The following is a 15698-nucleotide window of genomic DNA, read 5'->3' on the forward strand; positions in this document are numbered from 1 at the left end:
ATACTGCCATGTTAGTTTGGAATTTACGAGAGACTTTTTCCTGACTTTTTGGGTCAGCTTCCCATGAGAGAAGACAACGGGTGAACTACTTCTCGAAGTATTTTTAGCAGCATTTTTCTTTCAGAAATATTGTTCCTGCAGAGCAATTGTAATTCCCTCCCCAACCCAAATGACGGATTACTATGCTACCGCTGTAAAATCCCTGGGCATCCCCTGCAGCCTTGACATGCTTCCTGGAATTCCTTCTCCCAGATATCCTGTGTGAAATTTGAAATAAGTAAGCAAGATTCATAGGTGAAAAATGCATTTAAAATACTAATTTCACAAACCTCTCTCTTCCCAGCAAATTGCTAACCATGTAATCTGAAGAAATAGGGCAAATACTCTGCATGGTATCTCACACTCCTGCTGTCACCGCAAAATTTAACTGGATTTTCTGTGCTGACAGAAGGGTAGACCTTTTACACTGAAGAGTAAAGGAGTTCTAATATGGAGAGGAACAGAGCAACTCTTTATTCACTATGTAGGGAGCATATACCCTTTCTTCAACTACATTTACCACCAGCTTTTGTTTTAACAGCTGTTTTTACAATTTCTTACTTCAGATTCACTGTTTAATATTTTTTTCCACTCCAGAATATTTTAATCTGCCTTTAATACTGCATTGCTGTTGAAAGAATTGTATACCAATGGGTAGTAATTGATTTGTATGTAGCAGATAGAGTTACTCTGTTGTAACTGAATTTTGCCTGCTGTGTTGCATGGTGCAGACAGACTTTGATTTGCAAAATTAATGCTCATGCTGTTTTGCCAGCTCTTACATGAGCATAGTTGTGTTCTTAGAAATGAATTAATAATGAAATTGATGAGCTCATCTTTCACTTGCCACGGTCACGGGGTACTCCAAGCTTGTTAAAGGCCTTATTTCCCAGAAGTGCTTCATCTATTACCATACCACACATAACCTGTTTATGGCTTTAATACTCCTAAGGAAATTAGCATTGAATTTAATATTCAGTTGTTTTACAATATCTATTTAAAACTTTCATGTGGTTGAAGTATACAGTGCAGTGCATTTACAATCTCCTCATGGACTACAAATATTAAATTAAAAAAGTTCCTATTTTAGGCTGAATAGTTTGATCATATTTGATTTGAATAACTGGGTTAACTTTGCAATTTTAATAACTCTCATGTATCTTTTGCATTCATTCGCGAAATATAACAAATACCTGCTACCCACTGAAACAGAATGTTTGATTTTGTAGGGATCACTTCCAATACTTTCCAAGTAAAGACGAAAGATTCTAATCTTAAAAAGAAACTGTTCGAAAATTGAAGTATTCTGAATTAAATCTGTATTGATCATATGTAAATTTCAGGGTGCATATCCTCTATATTTTTATGTATGGAATATAACCAAGCGAGTTACTCAAGGTTTCCCCCAAACCATCCTGTTTATCGCTCAAGTTCATTCAGCTGTCTTCCTTAAATTTGGGGCATGTTAGTCTCCTTGACAGATCTTGGCCAACTCAGATGGTGGGCCAGCATTAATGCATCTTTTACAGTTTTAATTTTCTTTCAAACTTCACTTGCAAATAAGCTAATACCTAGGAAAATATCTTGGCAACTAAAAATTTCAGACATGTGCCCCTATTAGATATTGCCCCTCTTAAACAAGAGTTCCTGGAGAAGTGACCAGGAGAGTAATCATGTCAGATCTATCTGTCCTAATTTAACAGTTTGTTAAGAAATAGAGACGAGTAAGTTATTAAAGAGCTCTTACTCCCCAGTCCCTTACCTGCTGAAAAGAAAGGAGATAATTTTGCAGAATATGAAAGGCACTTTTCAGGTAGAAATCCCCGAAATGGAGCTTCCCAATGGTGTTGTAAGTAAACAAACAGCCGCTTTTCCCCTTCTTCCTTTATGTTCCTATAAACTTGTTTCAAATCCAGGAAAAACAGTCTGTGCCCCAGGCCACTTCAGTCCTCTAATTTATTGTTGTCACATAAAAGCTCCTAAGTTGCAGCACAAGTAAAACAATTTTCTGATCAGAATTAGCTACAGACCCCAGAGACTGGATGAAACCATGATGTGTGTGGGAGTGAACAGTGCCACAGCAAAGCTACGGTGCTCCGTCTGGGGAAAACACTGCACCAGGAAGTACCAGTACAGAGCTGTACGTCTTCAAAATCTCCTTTTTTTGGCTGGCCACCTAACTCCTCCTGTCTACAGTTTATGGACTACTTGCCATAGACTTGTGAACTACCATTTCCTTAATACAGTTTGAGAACCGCTGGCTTACAGCATTACACTAGAGGAGTTCAAAGGAGTTTGCAATACACAATTGCAATTATCCAATACACAATCCACATTAGCATTCAGGTGTGAATTGATCCCTAATGCGCTGCAGTTGGGATTTGCATCGGCTTTCTGTACTACTTTAAATTACAAAATTAACTTAATCAAATTCTGCTGTAAATACCACCATTGTGAATTGGTATAGTTCTTCTGGGAGTCAAACGGTTCATCTGCATTTAATATAGCAGATTTTGTGATTACAGTGCTGTACCTCTCAGTGATGAATGCACATGCACTACAGCCACATATTGTGATGTTATACTGGAGATACTAAGTCAACACTGCAAAATCTGAAGTTTTTAGTAATAGAAATAAGTAATAGACATAATTAAATAAGTCAGGCATTTAACAGAATTGTTTGGCCTATTTGATCTGATTTCTTTAAGAGTATGTGGAAGTAGAATTACACAATTTCACAAGTAAATCACCCATCTCTTAAAAAATTCCCTTCTAAAACCCAAAAAACCCCACCCATACCTTTTCAGGTCACACTAAACTCAGTTCTCTTGCTCATAAAGAATGTTTCATTTCTCCAAAGCTTTCTTTTGGGCCAATCATTCAGTGAAAGCTAGGGTAAAAGCTTGAATAACCGGGTAAAATTACAGCATGCATTAAATGTTAAGAAATCCTGCCTTGGATTCACTTCTACAGCTTTTCATCCCTTACCTGTACTTTTGTAAGACTGATAGAAAGACTGGAGCATCTGGAGAATGCTACGTGGTTGCACATGCTGAAGCATATATAATGTCACGGTGTAGGAAGTGGTAGGTGCATGCAGCAGCTAGTATGTGCCTGCAAGTGGATGCCCAGAAAGTTTGGTGAATTATCCAGAGTAATATGGTCTATAAACAGGACAAGGTTACAGCAGGGTGAAATCCGGTAGCTGCATTTGACTAATGAAGAAAATACCTTATTGTCATCTTAATAGATTCCTTTAAGTACCAGTTGAAACTCCAAGCTTGACATAACAATGACTATTCCTTTCTGGTTTGCCTAAGCGGTGTCAGTGCTGCCACAAATGTGGTTGTAAATGCGTTTGAAAATTGGCAAGAGAAGCTCCAGTTGAGTGACTTTTTGGAACTGTTTTAGTAGATCTCCATAGGGTTTATTATTGGTTTTATTTGCAATTATAGTGTCTCATAAAGTTATTGTGTGTATATTCTCTGTAATACACAATTATATTTATACAATAAGATGCTATTTCACTTATTACCAGAAGGGTAATTTATTTGCTACAGAAGTAGTGAACATTTTTGTCTATCACCCACCAGGAAACAAAAAAAAAACCAGACCAAACCAGACTTCAGATTACAAAGGCACAGTTGTGCATTTGGTTGATGAGGTGAAGGGGAAAAAAAAAAAAACACAGCCAAAAAAATCCCATTAAGTGCATCAAGTAGATGCACATGCAAAGAGGGCATAAATTGCCGTGGTTCACTTGTCAACTCTTAAGTTCTCTGGGGCTTTTTTCATATTTTTCCAGCCTGACAAATCTAAGAAGACAACGCATGAAACAAGATCAACAGAGTCATGTCAAATTATCAAATCAGAGTACTTAGAGTTTATCCCATGAATGATTTTACTTAACAAATTCCAGCAACTGTGACAAATAAAATAGTAGAAATACAGGCTGCTGAGAGCTGATATATTTGGAGAGATGAGCTCACTGAGAAGACTCTGCTCAGCATTATATTTCGATGTGAGACATCAGTTACATCTTTGGGCTTCTTTTGTGTTGAGAAAAATAAAGGCATTGTTTTAGTCATACCTATTACAGGAACCTTCATTCTGTTAAATGAATATATTACCTGTGCAACCTTAGAAAATAGTGAAAATAATGTACCTTAGGAACCAAAATGGGAAACATATCAATTTTTTCAGTGTCCAGTAAGAAAGACTGGTCAGGAAGAAGCCAGCATAACAAGTACAAAATCAATTTTAAAATAGAATTCTGTATTGCAAAGAATTTTACAGTGAATTCTGGAATCCAGTTATCCCACTGATGTAAAAAAATATAATACTAAGTTTTTAATCAGAAATTAAATATAAATTTCACTGAATAAATTCTATGTATGAAATAAATTGTTCAAGGGAATCTATATTTTAATAGACTTAAAGATAACTTGATTAAGTTGAATTTAACTCCCACTTCCGTTCTGGTTTTTCCTTTTAACCAAATGATCTCAAGTGTAGATGCAATCTCAAAAGCAAAGAAAGATACATTCCTGCTCTGAAATATTTATAATACAAACCTGAGATGACACACAAGTGCAAGTATTAATTGATGAAAATACACAAGAAAGATAGGAAATTTATAACTATTTACTTATTCTATCCTTTAATGCTTCAGTATTCTCCTACACTAAATGTAATAGTTCTCTCAAATTTATTATAACTGAGATTGTCCAAATTGCTTTGGTGTTTTTTTGCTTGTGCTGTTATACTGTGGCTGTAGAAAGGAATAGCCAAGTGGGTGAAGTGTGATGCCACGATGAAAACTGTTGTTGCCTTCAATCCCAGAAGCTCACACTGACCTTGGACTGGCTCATCACCATACTCGGCAGGAGCAAATTATAACAGTGAGCAAACAGAACCTTACTGCATTTGTACAATGAGTAATGGCGTGTTCTTGCTTTTAATATAGTGTGCTAGGACAGGGAAGCTGTACGAAATTCTTTCCCCAGTTGTTTGGTCCACTTTAACATTTCTCCACTGTTTTTATTAAATGATCAGTAAGAGAATGTGCTCCTGACTCCTGACAACTCAGGGCGTTTCAAGCATGACTCACTCTTCAGTATCAAGTTTTGATTATTGTCACAACTACTTAGGTCATCACTGCCCTCAGTGCCATTGTAATCGTCACTTTCCAGGCCTGGGGGTAGAATCAGACTCTCAGAAGAGGCCCTGGGCTGTAATCACCTGGTACTAACCAGAATTATCTCAGTAAATTTAACTTAACTTCCTACCATGCAGCTCTATTTTATCCCAAAGCAATGACAACAGTGCCTGTTTGTAATCAATGGAATTAATTAAAGCCAAGTCTGATTTATTTAGAATTTAAACCATTGACACAAAGTACAAAAATTACTTATGTATTTAGATGACTTTACTTGAGGTTTACCTTTCCTCCCTGCATTTAGTTCACTAAGGTACAGGAAATAAAAAATAATTAATACACTTGGTCGCTTGTAAGTTGTTACAATGTACCTCAGTAAGACAGATATTATATCTTATGGGGATGTTGTACAATATTGAAGGTAAAATGTTGTAGCGAAGTATCCTTGGGATATTTAATATGGCTCCATGTGCATCACAGCTAATTTCTATCTCGAATGCTAACTCTGTGGTTCGTTGAGTGGCCTAGACTCAAACTTAGTGAAATGTACTCCTTAAGTTGTTTCATTATCAAAAGAAAAGAGCTGTTGAAATTACCAAAGAAAAAAGGTAGGCTCTGGGCAGGGGGAAGGAGGCTCTGACTTTCTGCCTCAGGGGGCCAAGATGTATGGAGATGTACACGTGAGATTGCTGTACATGTACCTGCCAGGATATCTCATGTCTTTTTGTGATCACGTGAAATTCAAAGAGCTCTTAGGGGAACAGCTCTATAAACCAAATTAGACAAACGAACTCCTGGGGTTTCTTCACTATAGGCACTTGTCAGGTGTAGCGTGTAGTCTTGCATTGCATGACCTTCAATTAAACATGCAGTCATCTGTCCCTGAGAGAGTCCAGTTCTGACACACGCTCCCACTGCCTTCCTGAAACCTGACGTTTGCCTAGAAGGCAAATGAACTCTGCCAATGCAGAGCTCAGAACCAAATGGCTGAGTTTCCAAGCTTTCCACAGAGAACTTTTTATAACCTTGACTGCCTGTTTTCTTAAAATGAAAGTGGTTTGCTCATCAAGTAAACTCATCAAGTTTACACAGCGTTCCTTTTGAACTGAGTTTGCATTTCCTTGGAAAAAAAAAAAGTGTTAACTGTAAGAAAAGGATCTGTAATCTCAGCACTTCTATAACTCCTGATTAACCTCAAAAACATTCACTCATGGTTTTTTTTAAAAAACAAAAGCTAAGATTGAGATTCTTTTTATTTTATCAGAAGAGATTTTATCATTGTAAGCCTCTGAATGTCATCAGATAACCCTTTTTGTTGTCTTGACAAAGAGGTAACTCTAAATTGTGGTAAATGACGTAAGAAAGTACTTGTAACTATAGCTGGGGATCTTCTTGCCCTTTGGAACAGAAAAATCTGAGCAGTCTTAGAGGAGGAAGATTGCCTTCTGGTAAATCCAGATTTGGACATTGAGGCCGTATGAGTAAAGCTGATACTTTGTGTATGCTAAGAATATCCGTGCTCTCTTGAAGGTTAATATTAACACTTTGACTGTTACCTGTATATGCTTCCAAGATTTGAAACTCTCAAATTATCAATGAGCCACAAGATAAATTTGGCAAGAAATTTAAGACGACGTAAATTTCTATGCACTGACTACCTAAACGGCTGAGTCTGTTTTAACTTTGAAAATGCAAGAGTCCTAATTTATCAATGGTGCTTTAGCAGAGCCTAAGCTGAAGTTGCTGAGGCATTCTGCTTAATTGCCAAAGGCATATGGTAAAGTATGACTAAAACTATTTTGCTCCAATGCTGATGAGTTTAGAAATTCAGGAACAACTATTGAAAAAATAGTGAATACAAATGCATAATAATGAGCAAGGGTATGATGTCATTTCATTTCCTGCAATAAAGAATATGCCTTTCAAGAGAAGCAAATGTCAAGTGATCAGCATGCCATTTGTTGAATGAAATTATGCTGGTGAGCACTGTAGAAAATAAGCTTTTCAGTAAACCTGTTAATTTATTTGAATTTTACCTCCCTCACGATAAAGATGAGTTATTGACATGTTGATACAATGTCTCTGTAAGCAGTCTGAACCCTGCAGTTGGTATTTGTGAGAACTAATCATCATTTCCACTTTTATTGCCAATTTGCTTACTTCTGTTTTAATACTGAAAGGCAAAGCAATATTATTGTACCATTCTGTATATTTTCATCGTTTCGCAAGTAAATTAAACCCTATAACAATTCCTTATGAGTAAGAAGTAAATGTTGTTGTCCCCTTTGGATACTTATGAAAGTCATGAGATAGGCAGAACGATTTGCTGAAGGCCATACAATGAGTCAGTGTTACATTCAATATTACAGATTAAGATCATTGCTCTGAGCAACTGCAGAGCGTTGCTCAGACCAGGAGATCGATTCATGACAAACTGTGTGCTATTTTTAGTGCAGAGGTCACTCTTCCTTCATTTTCTGCCTCCTTGCTGTGTATAGCATCTTCCATATACTATGCTATTACACCAATAAGACATTCACATGTGTCCTTACATATGTTCTAGTACAAGTGGGAAAGAATTACCCTGAATAGATTTCTTGTTTTAATCTGCAAAAACCTGGTCCTTATGACACAGTGTATATTGTTTACTCATGTCTTTCCCGAAGTCTTTGAAAGATGTTTTTATCATGATATGATTCATTAACCAAGAACATAATTATTAACAAATTTTATGTTGCCACGTTAAAAAAGAAAAAAAGAGCTGCTTCTAGAAAACACGTGCAATATACTGGGGAGTTAATGACATAATAAATAATTTAGTCACTGAGTAAGGGAGTACTTAAGAATGCATCCCAGTCATTGCAGGTGTCTATTAATAGGGCTTTTTTCTTCAGTTATATTTCTTTGTTGATGAAAATAAGCTGATTCTTGATTTTCCATTTGCTGAACATTAAGTGACTTTCCTCTCTATGTGTTAATTTCCTTTTTTCCTATCTTTCAATTATATATTGTATAAACATCCAGTAATCTTATATAAAGAAGACTCTAAAGGTATTTTCCCCAAAATAAGCTATAATATTTTACTAATGAAACAAAGAATCTTATTTTTGAGCAAACTAATTTATTTTGGGACAAAGAAAGAAACCGGTACATCCAATGTGAAATGCAAATATCAACATTTTTTCAATTTACCAAGACTTGTTTTAGAAACCTAGGATTCGGTATTAAAAAAGTCAAAGGAAAATAATGTTGATATTGCAGCTCAACAAACCTAATCATTTACATCACCGGTATCATGTGAATAGATATAGATATCACCGGTGAATAGAAGTCCAGAAGTACATCTGCACTGTACATGAACTGGGACATCCTTCAATTGTGAAGGATTGTCACTGAACACAACTGAATCATGATTTTTAACAGCCTGAACATTGTTCAGTTCTTGGACTAAGCATTGTCTCTGACTTTTCCCAGTGTTAAGAACGTGTATGCCCTCCCATTTACACTAGATGTTCCTTTTAAGTATCTCTCTTCCTCATTTTTTATTGTTCTATTAGATGGATGAACCGTTTGGGTCTCGCAGCAATTGGTTACACACCTGATGACAAGGATATTCATCCAGATGAAGGTAATGCTTCAGAGATTATAATTAGGAGAAGAGAGCAGAGAGCACATCTCTGTTCATTATTTAAACAAAGTTGGAGATGTCATAACTGATTTCTTTATTCACTTATGTGCCATAACTTTTAAAATATTAGTTTTCATAAGAATCCATATCCTTGACGAACTATATTGGTGCCCCCACCAAAGAAAATCCTGATAATAATTTTAAGGACTATTTAAAACAAGTGATAAAGAGAATGCAAGGTTCAGGGTGAGGTATGATCTCCCAGATCACAGCCATCGGGTATGTTCATCACCCTAGAGCCAGTGCGGACATCACAAACACAGGTCAATACGTGCTTTAGAATCGGTTTTGCATCTCCGGAGCTCAGGTGCTAGCCTTGCCTTTTTCACTGTCACCCATGGTGGAACCTGCTGTGCTAACATAATTCAATTAAGTGCTGAGGCTCAGCTCTACTTTGGCATCTAGAACGAGGTTTCTCTTTGAAAGTCTGTGACCAGAAGCTGTTTTTGATGTACAGTGGGGGTTAGGTGCCTAACGTGCCTTCTGTAATGCTATCCTAAAACATCTGAAGGTTCCTCCCGTATCTGTGTACCTCAGCCGCCAGACATTTTCACAAGTCTGCTCCTTAGTGGCTGCCAAGCCACCCAGGGGACTCGGAAATGTTTTCCTTTGAGTGCCAATGATATTTTGAAAATGTGGGACCCCCTTTCTTGTGGAAAAGCACACGAGTGAAACCCGGAATGCTTTGTTAGCAGATTACTGGAGTGAAAGCGACCAGGATGACATCGATGGCTCTTTAACCCTGAAGCAGGAAGGCTCTTCAACACTGTGTGACACCTATCATCGAACACCCTCAGTGAGTTATAAATGTTGCATTTGACAGTAGGTCACCAAGAAAGATCTGTGTGCCTTGCTTTGTGTTTTCCTTGTTTTGGAATATTTAATTACCATAAAGGCAGAACAAAGATGGATCTCACTGTAAGAATGAAATTACTTCTGTTCCTTACGAGCTAAGACCAATGTTTCCATAACAAGTCAATTACAAAGGACCGAGAGGTAAATGTCTCCTTACACAGGTATGTCGCCAGACGGTAAATATGACATTTTTTGTAGGATTTGGGAGACTCCACCTAATAATATGAACAGAATATTCAAATGTTGACTTTACTGCAGAATATGAAAAGAATGTGGTGGATGGGATAGTTTGTATTAACTGAGACTGTTTTTCAAGTATGAATGTTGGATACTGAATGCTAGAGATGAAGATCAGTTCACATTCATGCAGTAGTCATGTTTTAGTAGAAACACTTTAAGAATGTATCTTTAGAGGCAAGGGGCTTTTTTACAATATGGAGCATTGTGTACAGTACTATAGTAGTGACAGTATTTTCTGTTCGTGTCATAAGATGTTAAGTAACTGATAAAAGTACTTCTAATATATTGTGTACAGACAGGTTTTGATAACTGAGAAAAAACATTTTGTATATGAAGAGGCTCTAGTAGCAAATAAGAACATTTCTGTTACACAGAACATAGGCTGTGATAACTATTCCATGTTTCTGAGCGCAGATAGGACTGTTCTCTATTTTTCTTTCAGATTTTTCTTCAGCGTGAATGACACGATCCTCACACAGCCAGAACCAAAGACAGAGTGACTGAGACAACAGCATCACATGGGTGAAGTTCAGACTGATTTTCACCCATGTGATGCTGTTTTACCAACTGAGATACAGGTTAAGCCCCTCCCTTTCTGTTTTTCCACTTTTTTGCCTTTCTCTTTGTTTTTGAATTAAAATTTTACACAGACCCAGCAGAATTAATTAAGATAATTTTAGAAGTTCAACGGTCCCCCAAAATTAAAAAATCTTCCTGGGTGCTGAAGTTGTTTTTTTTTTCTGTTTGGCTGGATCCTTATCCCCTGAAAAAAAAGAAAGGAAATCTGATTATGATTTCTTTTGGGGACTTTCATGTTTTCACATCACACTGCTGGACTGAGTGCAAGCTGGACAGCTCTTCAGGAAACCTGTACCAGTATTACACTGTTCTTTCCAGCAGGAGTTTCTCACGGGCACAGAGTGTGCAAAACAAGAATAGGGAGCGGTTAAAACACAGCTCTTGCATAAAAGTTCTCACTGCTAATTATGTTCTGTTTACAGAGGCTCATATTATGACATACCAAAATACACACATCAGTCCATTTTATTACTATATATCATATAATGTTCTACACTACAGTCATTTTCTTGGGTCTATTCAAAACATTGTCTTATAGTCAGATGCTTTTGTATCTTTTCAGGTGAATTCTTCAAGTCCATTCCCTGAAGCCACACACGGCCGACACTTTTCAAGTGAATCAACATATTCCCATTCTTCTGCCGAGGATTCTCGACAAGATGTAGCAGGAAGCACACACTCATCGGGATGCAGACCTCCCTACCGAGAAAGACGCTCATGGCAGGATCTGATAGAGACTCCATTAACCAGTTCAGGGCTCCATTTTCTTCAGACTGTTCCTCCTGATGCAGAGTACACGAGTGGCCGGCCTGGAATGTCACCAGACAGACGCAGACAAGCAACGCTACCAGTACAAAGACGACATAATTATGAGCAGGATGGGCCTTTCCCTTTGGTGGAATGCCAAAGGGGGCACAGCTCTCACAGCAGGCCACAGAAGCAACGTAGTCAAAGCCTTCCCCGAAACAGAGATGTCAGGGGCAAGGGACGTGTAAAGTCCATAGAAGGAACAGATGACAAGCTAGAAGAGAAAGTTCCTATTAGAAGGCATAATAGTTTCTGTGTAGAAGGTAAGCTTTTGGAGATGTTCTGATCCCCTTTACCACCATTGAGAGCCAGAGCAATATTGCCATTATTCTCAGCAAGGATTCTGTGGTTGAACTGTTATGTTGGCAAATTCATCAGCCACCACACAGGAGTTTGCACTTGAAATGCTTGGATGTAGTGCTAAGAATATAGCTTTGGGGCTGATCAAAATATTCTTGTTTTATCAAAATAAAAATTGGAAGACTCTTTATAGAGCTACTTTTTACATGAATTTGCAGTATTGCTTGCTGGTTTTAGAGACTTCATCTGAATTATTAGATTTGTTGTTAGGTTTCTTTATTTTCTTTCAGAAAATGTAAAAGAAATTGGAGAAAATACAGACGGTCTGCAAGAGCTATACAAATCTCTGGAACAAGCTAGTTTGTCAGCTTTTGGAGAGCAGCGTCCTTCCACCAAGCAGGAGTTCCGCAAGTCTTTTGTAAAGCGATGCAATGATCCAGTTATCAATGAAAAGCTTCACCACATCAGAGTTCTCAAGAGCACTTTAAAAGTAAGGCTTTATCATTAATCTTGTGTATAAACAATATAAACTAGTGAAAGTATAATCTCTTAATGTTTTCCATGGATGAGGCTGTCTTTGTAGCTTTAGAATCAAGTTCCAAAGAAACTAAAAATACCTGGAATCAAACACGTTCCAGCTTAAGGAAAAAAAAATTATCTGGCACTATTTATAGGCATGCTGTAGAAAGTGCCAAGGACTGAGCTGTCAAACAGTTTAAGCCGTAATCGTTCCTGAACACAGGTAAAAAATTCAAGTGTCCATAGTAGCTTCCCTAGCACTTTGCATTAAAATGAAAGCAGAATAAAGTGCTGAAATACAAACTGTGGCATAGATTTCATTTTGACATGAACTGTGTCTTTCTGGAATTTGATAGGCGAAGGAAGGAGACCTCACAGTTATAAACAGCCTTCTGGATGATCCCAACTTAACATCAAAGAAGTTCAAAGATTGGAAACTAAAGAACTATGAGTTTTTCCTGGACATTTGTGAGTACAGTGCTGCTGTGAAATCTCAAAATGGAGCCTCTGAACTTGCAACCTCAGCACCAATGCTGACACATACACACTCATTCATTGAAACTCACGTGTGACAGGACTCATCCTGAATAATTGCTGGGTGCCATGAAAAATCAAATAAGACAAACACTGTAATATTTATTGATAATGTACTCAGCAGTACTGTAAATAAGTTGGATAAGAGAATAGTGCCACAGGATGCCTACTACATTGCATGAGAAGACAATAATATTCTTTATGAATTTTTTTGTTTGCTTTTATCAACCGATGTCCGTATCAAGCTCTGCATTAGAAAGAAGCAGTGCAGAAGTGTAACTGAAAATAAATACCAGTATATTTAAAGTACTGTACTAAAACTAAGCTTATAGTATGAGCTCCTGCAATCATTTTATATATTTAGATATACATAAAGACATATCTACGTATATAAAATGTAACATGGTAGTTGACATCTACTTTTAAAATGCCCTAAAGTTCACATTTTCACACATTTTTCTTGAGAAAAATATAAAGCCAAAACATAATTACATTGGCCACTCTTAGAGATGAACGTTTATTTTTGCAACATTTCCAGGTAGTGACCATCTTTGCAAATAAAAGGACAGAGTTATCAAAATGTAAACTCAATCCCTATAGTGTGCCTTAAAATGTACACTGTACATCTAGCAAATAGATCCCAACCTGGCCCTATGGGCGTACTGTACATGCCATTTACATACTGTGTTTGTAACATACTGTGCCTGCCTTTAAAATGAATGAATACAAGCAAGCAGGTATGGCACAGTGGTTAAGATACGAGTAGAACAATGTTGGTTGTTCACTAATGCTGCAACTTAAACTGATTTTAATACAATTTGAAGTATTTCATGGTGAAAGAAAACCATCTGCGCTGAATATGGTACATACTGCAGGTTTTCATATTTTCTTCACTGTGAATTTAAGTGACACATGACTGAGTCACAAAATTCAAAAAAAGCTCTGATGCTTCAAGGATGAGAATTAAGTGGAAAAAATCCTGAACTAATCAATTAAATTCTGTAATAGACTGACAACTAGAGCTGAGTAAATTATTCAAAATTATATAATGTCTGGCAATAATTTTTAACTGTTAGTAGTTACATTAGCAAGTGGGTGAAGTTATTCAATACATCATTTGAAAACCAATCTGTATTGATTGGTTTGGGAAGACACACAAGTCACATAGTGTATCTCACTTCCTTGCCTGGATGAGAATGATTTCTAAGAATCAGATTTTGGAGAAAATACTTGTATTCTTGGGGGGAAAAAAAAAAAAGATTGCTCTGAATGGTACTGAACATAATTTTCACACACTCACTCACAATTTTGACTATGCTTGCTAGAATATTTCTAGAAAGCAGCACGAAGGGGATGTGAATACAGTTGACGTCATTTCACCTAAACACAGATATTCACTGATGATTTTTTTACAAGGTAAACCTAATTGTCTCTCATACACCAAGAACTGTAAAATTCATACAGTGCAATATAATATAGGAAAAAAACATTGTCTCAATGAGGTCCTAGTATCCAGGAAGAGATTTAATTATTCACAAAGCCAGAGCTGCGTGAAGGTATCCTGTCTGTTTAGTTCAGTCTCCACAAAGCAGCTGTGGTGGGCTGACCTTGGCTGGCTGTCAGATGCCCACCAAGATGCACTCAGTCCCTCTCCTCAACAGGACAGGGGAAGAAAATACGATGGAAAAGCTTGTGGGTTGAGATAAAGACAGGGAGATCACCTACGAATGACCGTAGTGGGCAAAACAGACTCGACTTGGGGAAAATTAAGTGAATTTATTGCCAATTAAAAATACAGTTGCATAGTGAGAAATAAGACAAAACTAAAACCACCTTTCCCCCACCACGCCCCTTCTTCCCAGGCTCAATTTCATTCCTGTGTTCTCAGCTTTTCTACCTCCTTCCCCCCTCAGTGGCACAGGGAGATGGGAAATGGGGGTTGCAGTCAGATCATAGCACTTTGTCTCTGCTGCTCCTTCCTCACACCGTTCCCTGCTCCAGCGTGGGGTCCCTCCCATGGGCTGCACTTCTTCAAGAACTGCTCCAGCATGGGTCGTCCCATGGGGTACAGTCCTTCAGGAACAGACTGTGTCATACCCCTTGCATGCGTACTCAACTCCATACTACAGCCCTTCCGTCCCCACCACTAGTTCCTTCTGTCTGGATCTAGGTACTAATCTAGCTGTTCTATGGAAAGTAATGTACAAAGTCAGCACAGCACAATTATTTGGAATTTCACGATCTTTGAAATAACTGGAATGCAAAGTGCAAACCAGATATTGTATTTTAAAATCCATGCACCAAATCCTGCTTATGTATTGAAATATGTCAAATTCTCCGGGACCGAAAAGTCCTTAAACACACTGTACAAAGCAGCTGAAATTATTATGGTAGTTTCAATCAGACACTTATAAATTATTAAAAAAAAATTCTTTGCTGTTGAGTTCATCAAGGGAAATAACACCAGAACAATAAGTTTATTAACTTAGAATGCTTAGATACAACTTGGTTCTTAACATAGACAACTACTCGAAGAGACTGTTTGGACATGTTTTATTTCTCTGGATCTTGTTACAGTTATTGTCTTCAGCCAGAATTCCTGCAGGTGAAATGTCCCTCAGCCAGCAGAGGGGCTTTAATGCTCCCCCTAAGCTACTGATTCCCCTCTTTTTTAATACTGTTCTGTATTCACTGAAATCTCAGCTCTTTGAAAGCCAGCATAGTAGCTATCTCGGCAGCACTTGCTGAGAAAACTGAGACCTTTTACTTTGTTTCATTAATTTAAGTGAAAACTTTCCTGAGCTTACTCTAATCAATAAGAAAAAGAATCCAAGGAGGAGGAGGAGGTTCTCATTAGCCCATATGTCCACATTCTTTAACAAAAATAATGCAAAAATACTGGGCCCACGCTCTGTGAGAGCACAGGTAGGACCATGTTTGCCCTCACAGTACTCAGCCCGTGTTGGATTGTACAGGGCG

At 37.6% G+C, this 15698-nt stretch overlaps 1 protein-coding gene across 1 annotated transcript in view; it reads left to right on the forward strand.

Moving 5' to 3' along the window:
• LOC137669632 (connector enhancer of kinase suppressor of ras 2-like) overlaps positions 1–12757 on the forward strand; it is a 196367-nt gene extending 183610 nt beyond the window's left edge. Inside the window, exons 21-25 of the mRNA XM_068411826.1 lie at positions 8755–8825; positions 9578–9681; positions 11122–11629; positions 11957–12156; positions 12542–12757. Coding sequence (XP_068267927.1) covers positions 8755–8825; positions 9578–9681; positions 11122–11629; positions 11957–12156; positions 12542–12757 — 1099 coding nt within the window. The remainder of the gene's footprint in view (positions 1–8754; positions 8826–9577; positions 9682–11121; positions 11630–11956; positions 12157–12541) is intronic.
• The last annotated feature ends 2941 nt before the right edge of the window (positions 12758–15698 follow it).

The sequence above is a fragment of the Nyctibius grandis genome, chromosome 13 (assembly GCF_013368605.1).
Source record: "Nyctibius grandis isolate bNycGra1 chromosome 13, bNycGra1.pri, whole genome shotgun sequence".
In the NCBI taxonomy this organism is placed as follows: Eukaryota; Metazoa; Chordata; class Aves; order Nyctibiiformes; family Nyctibiidae; genus Nyctibius; species Nyctibius grandis.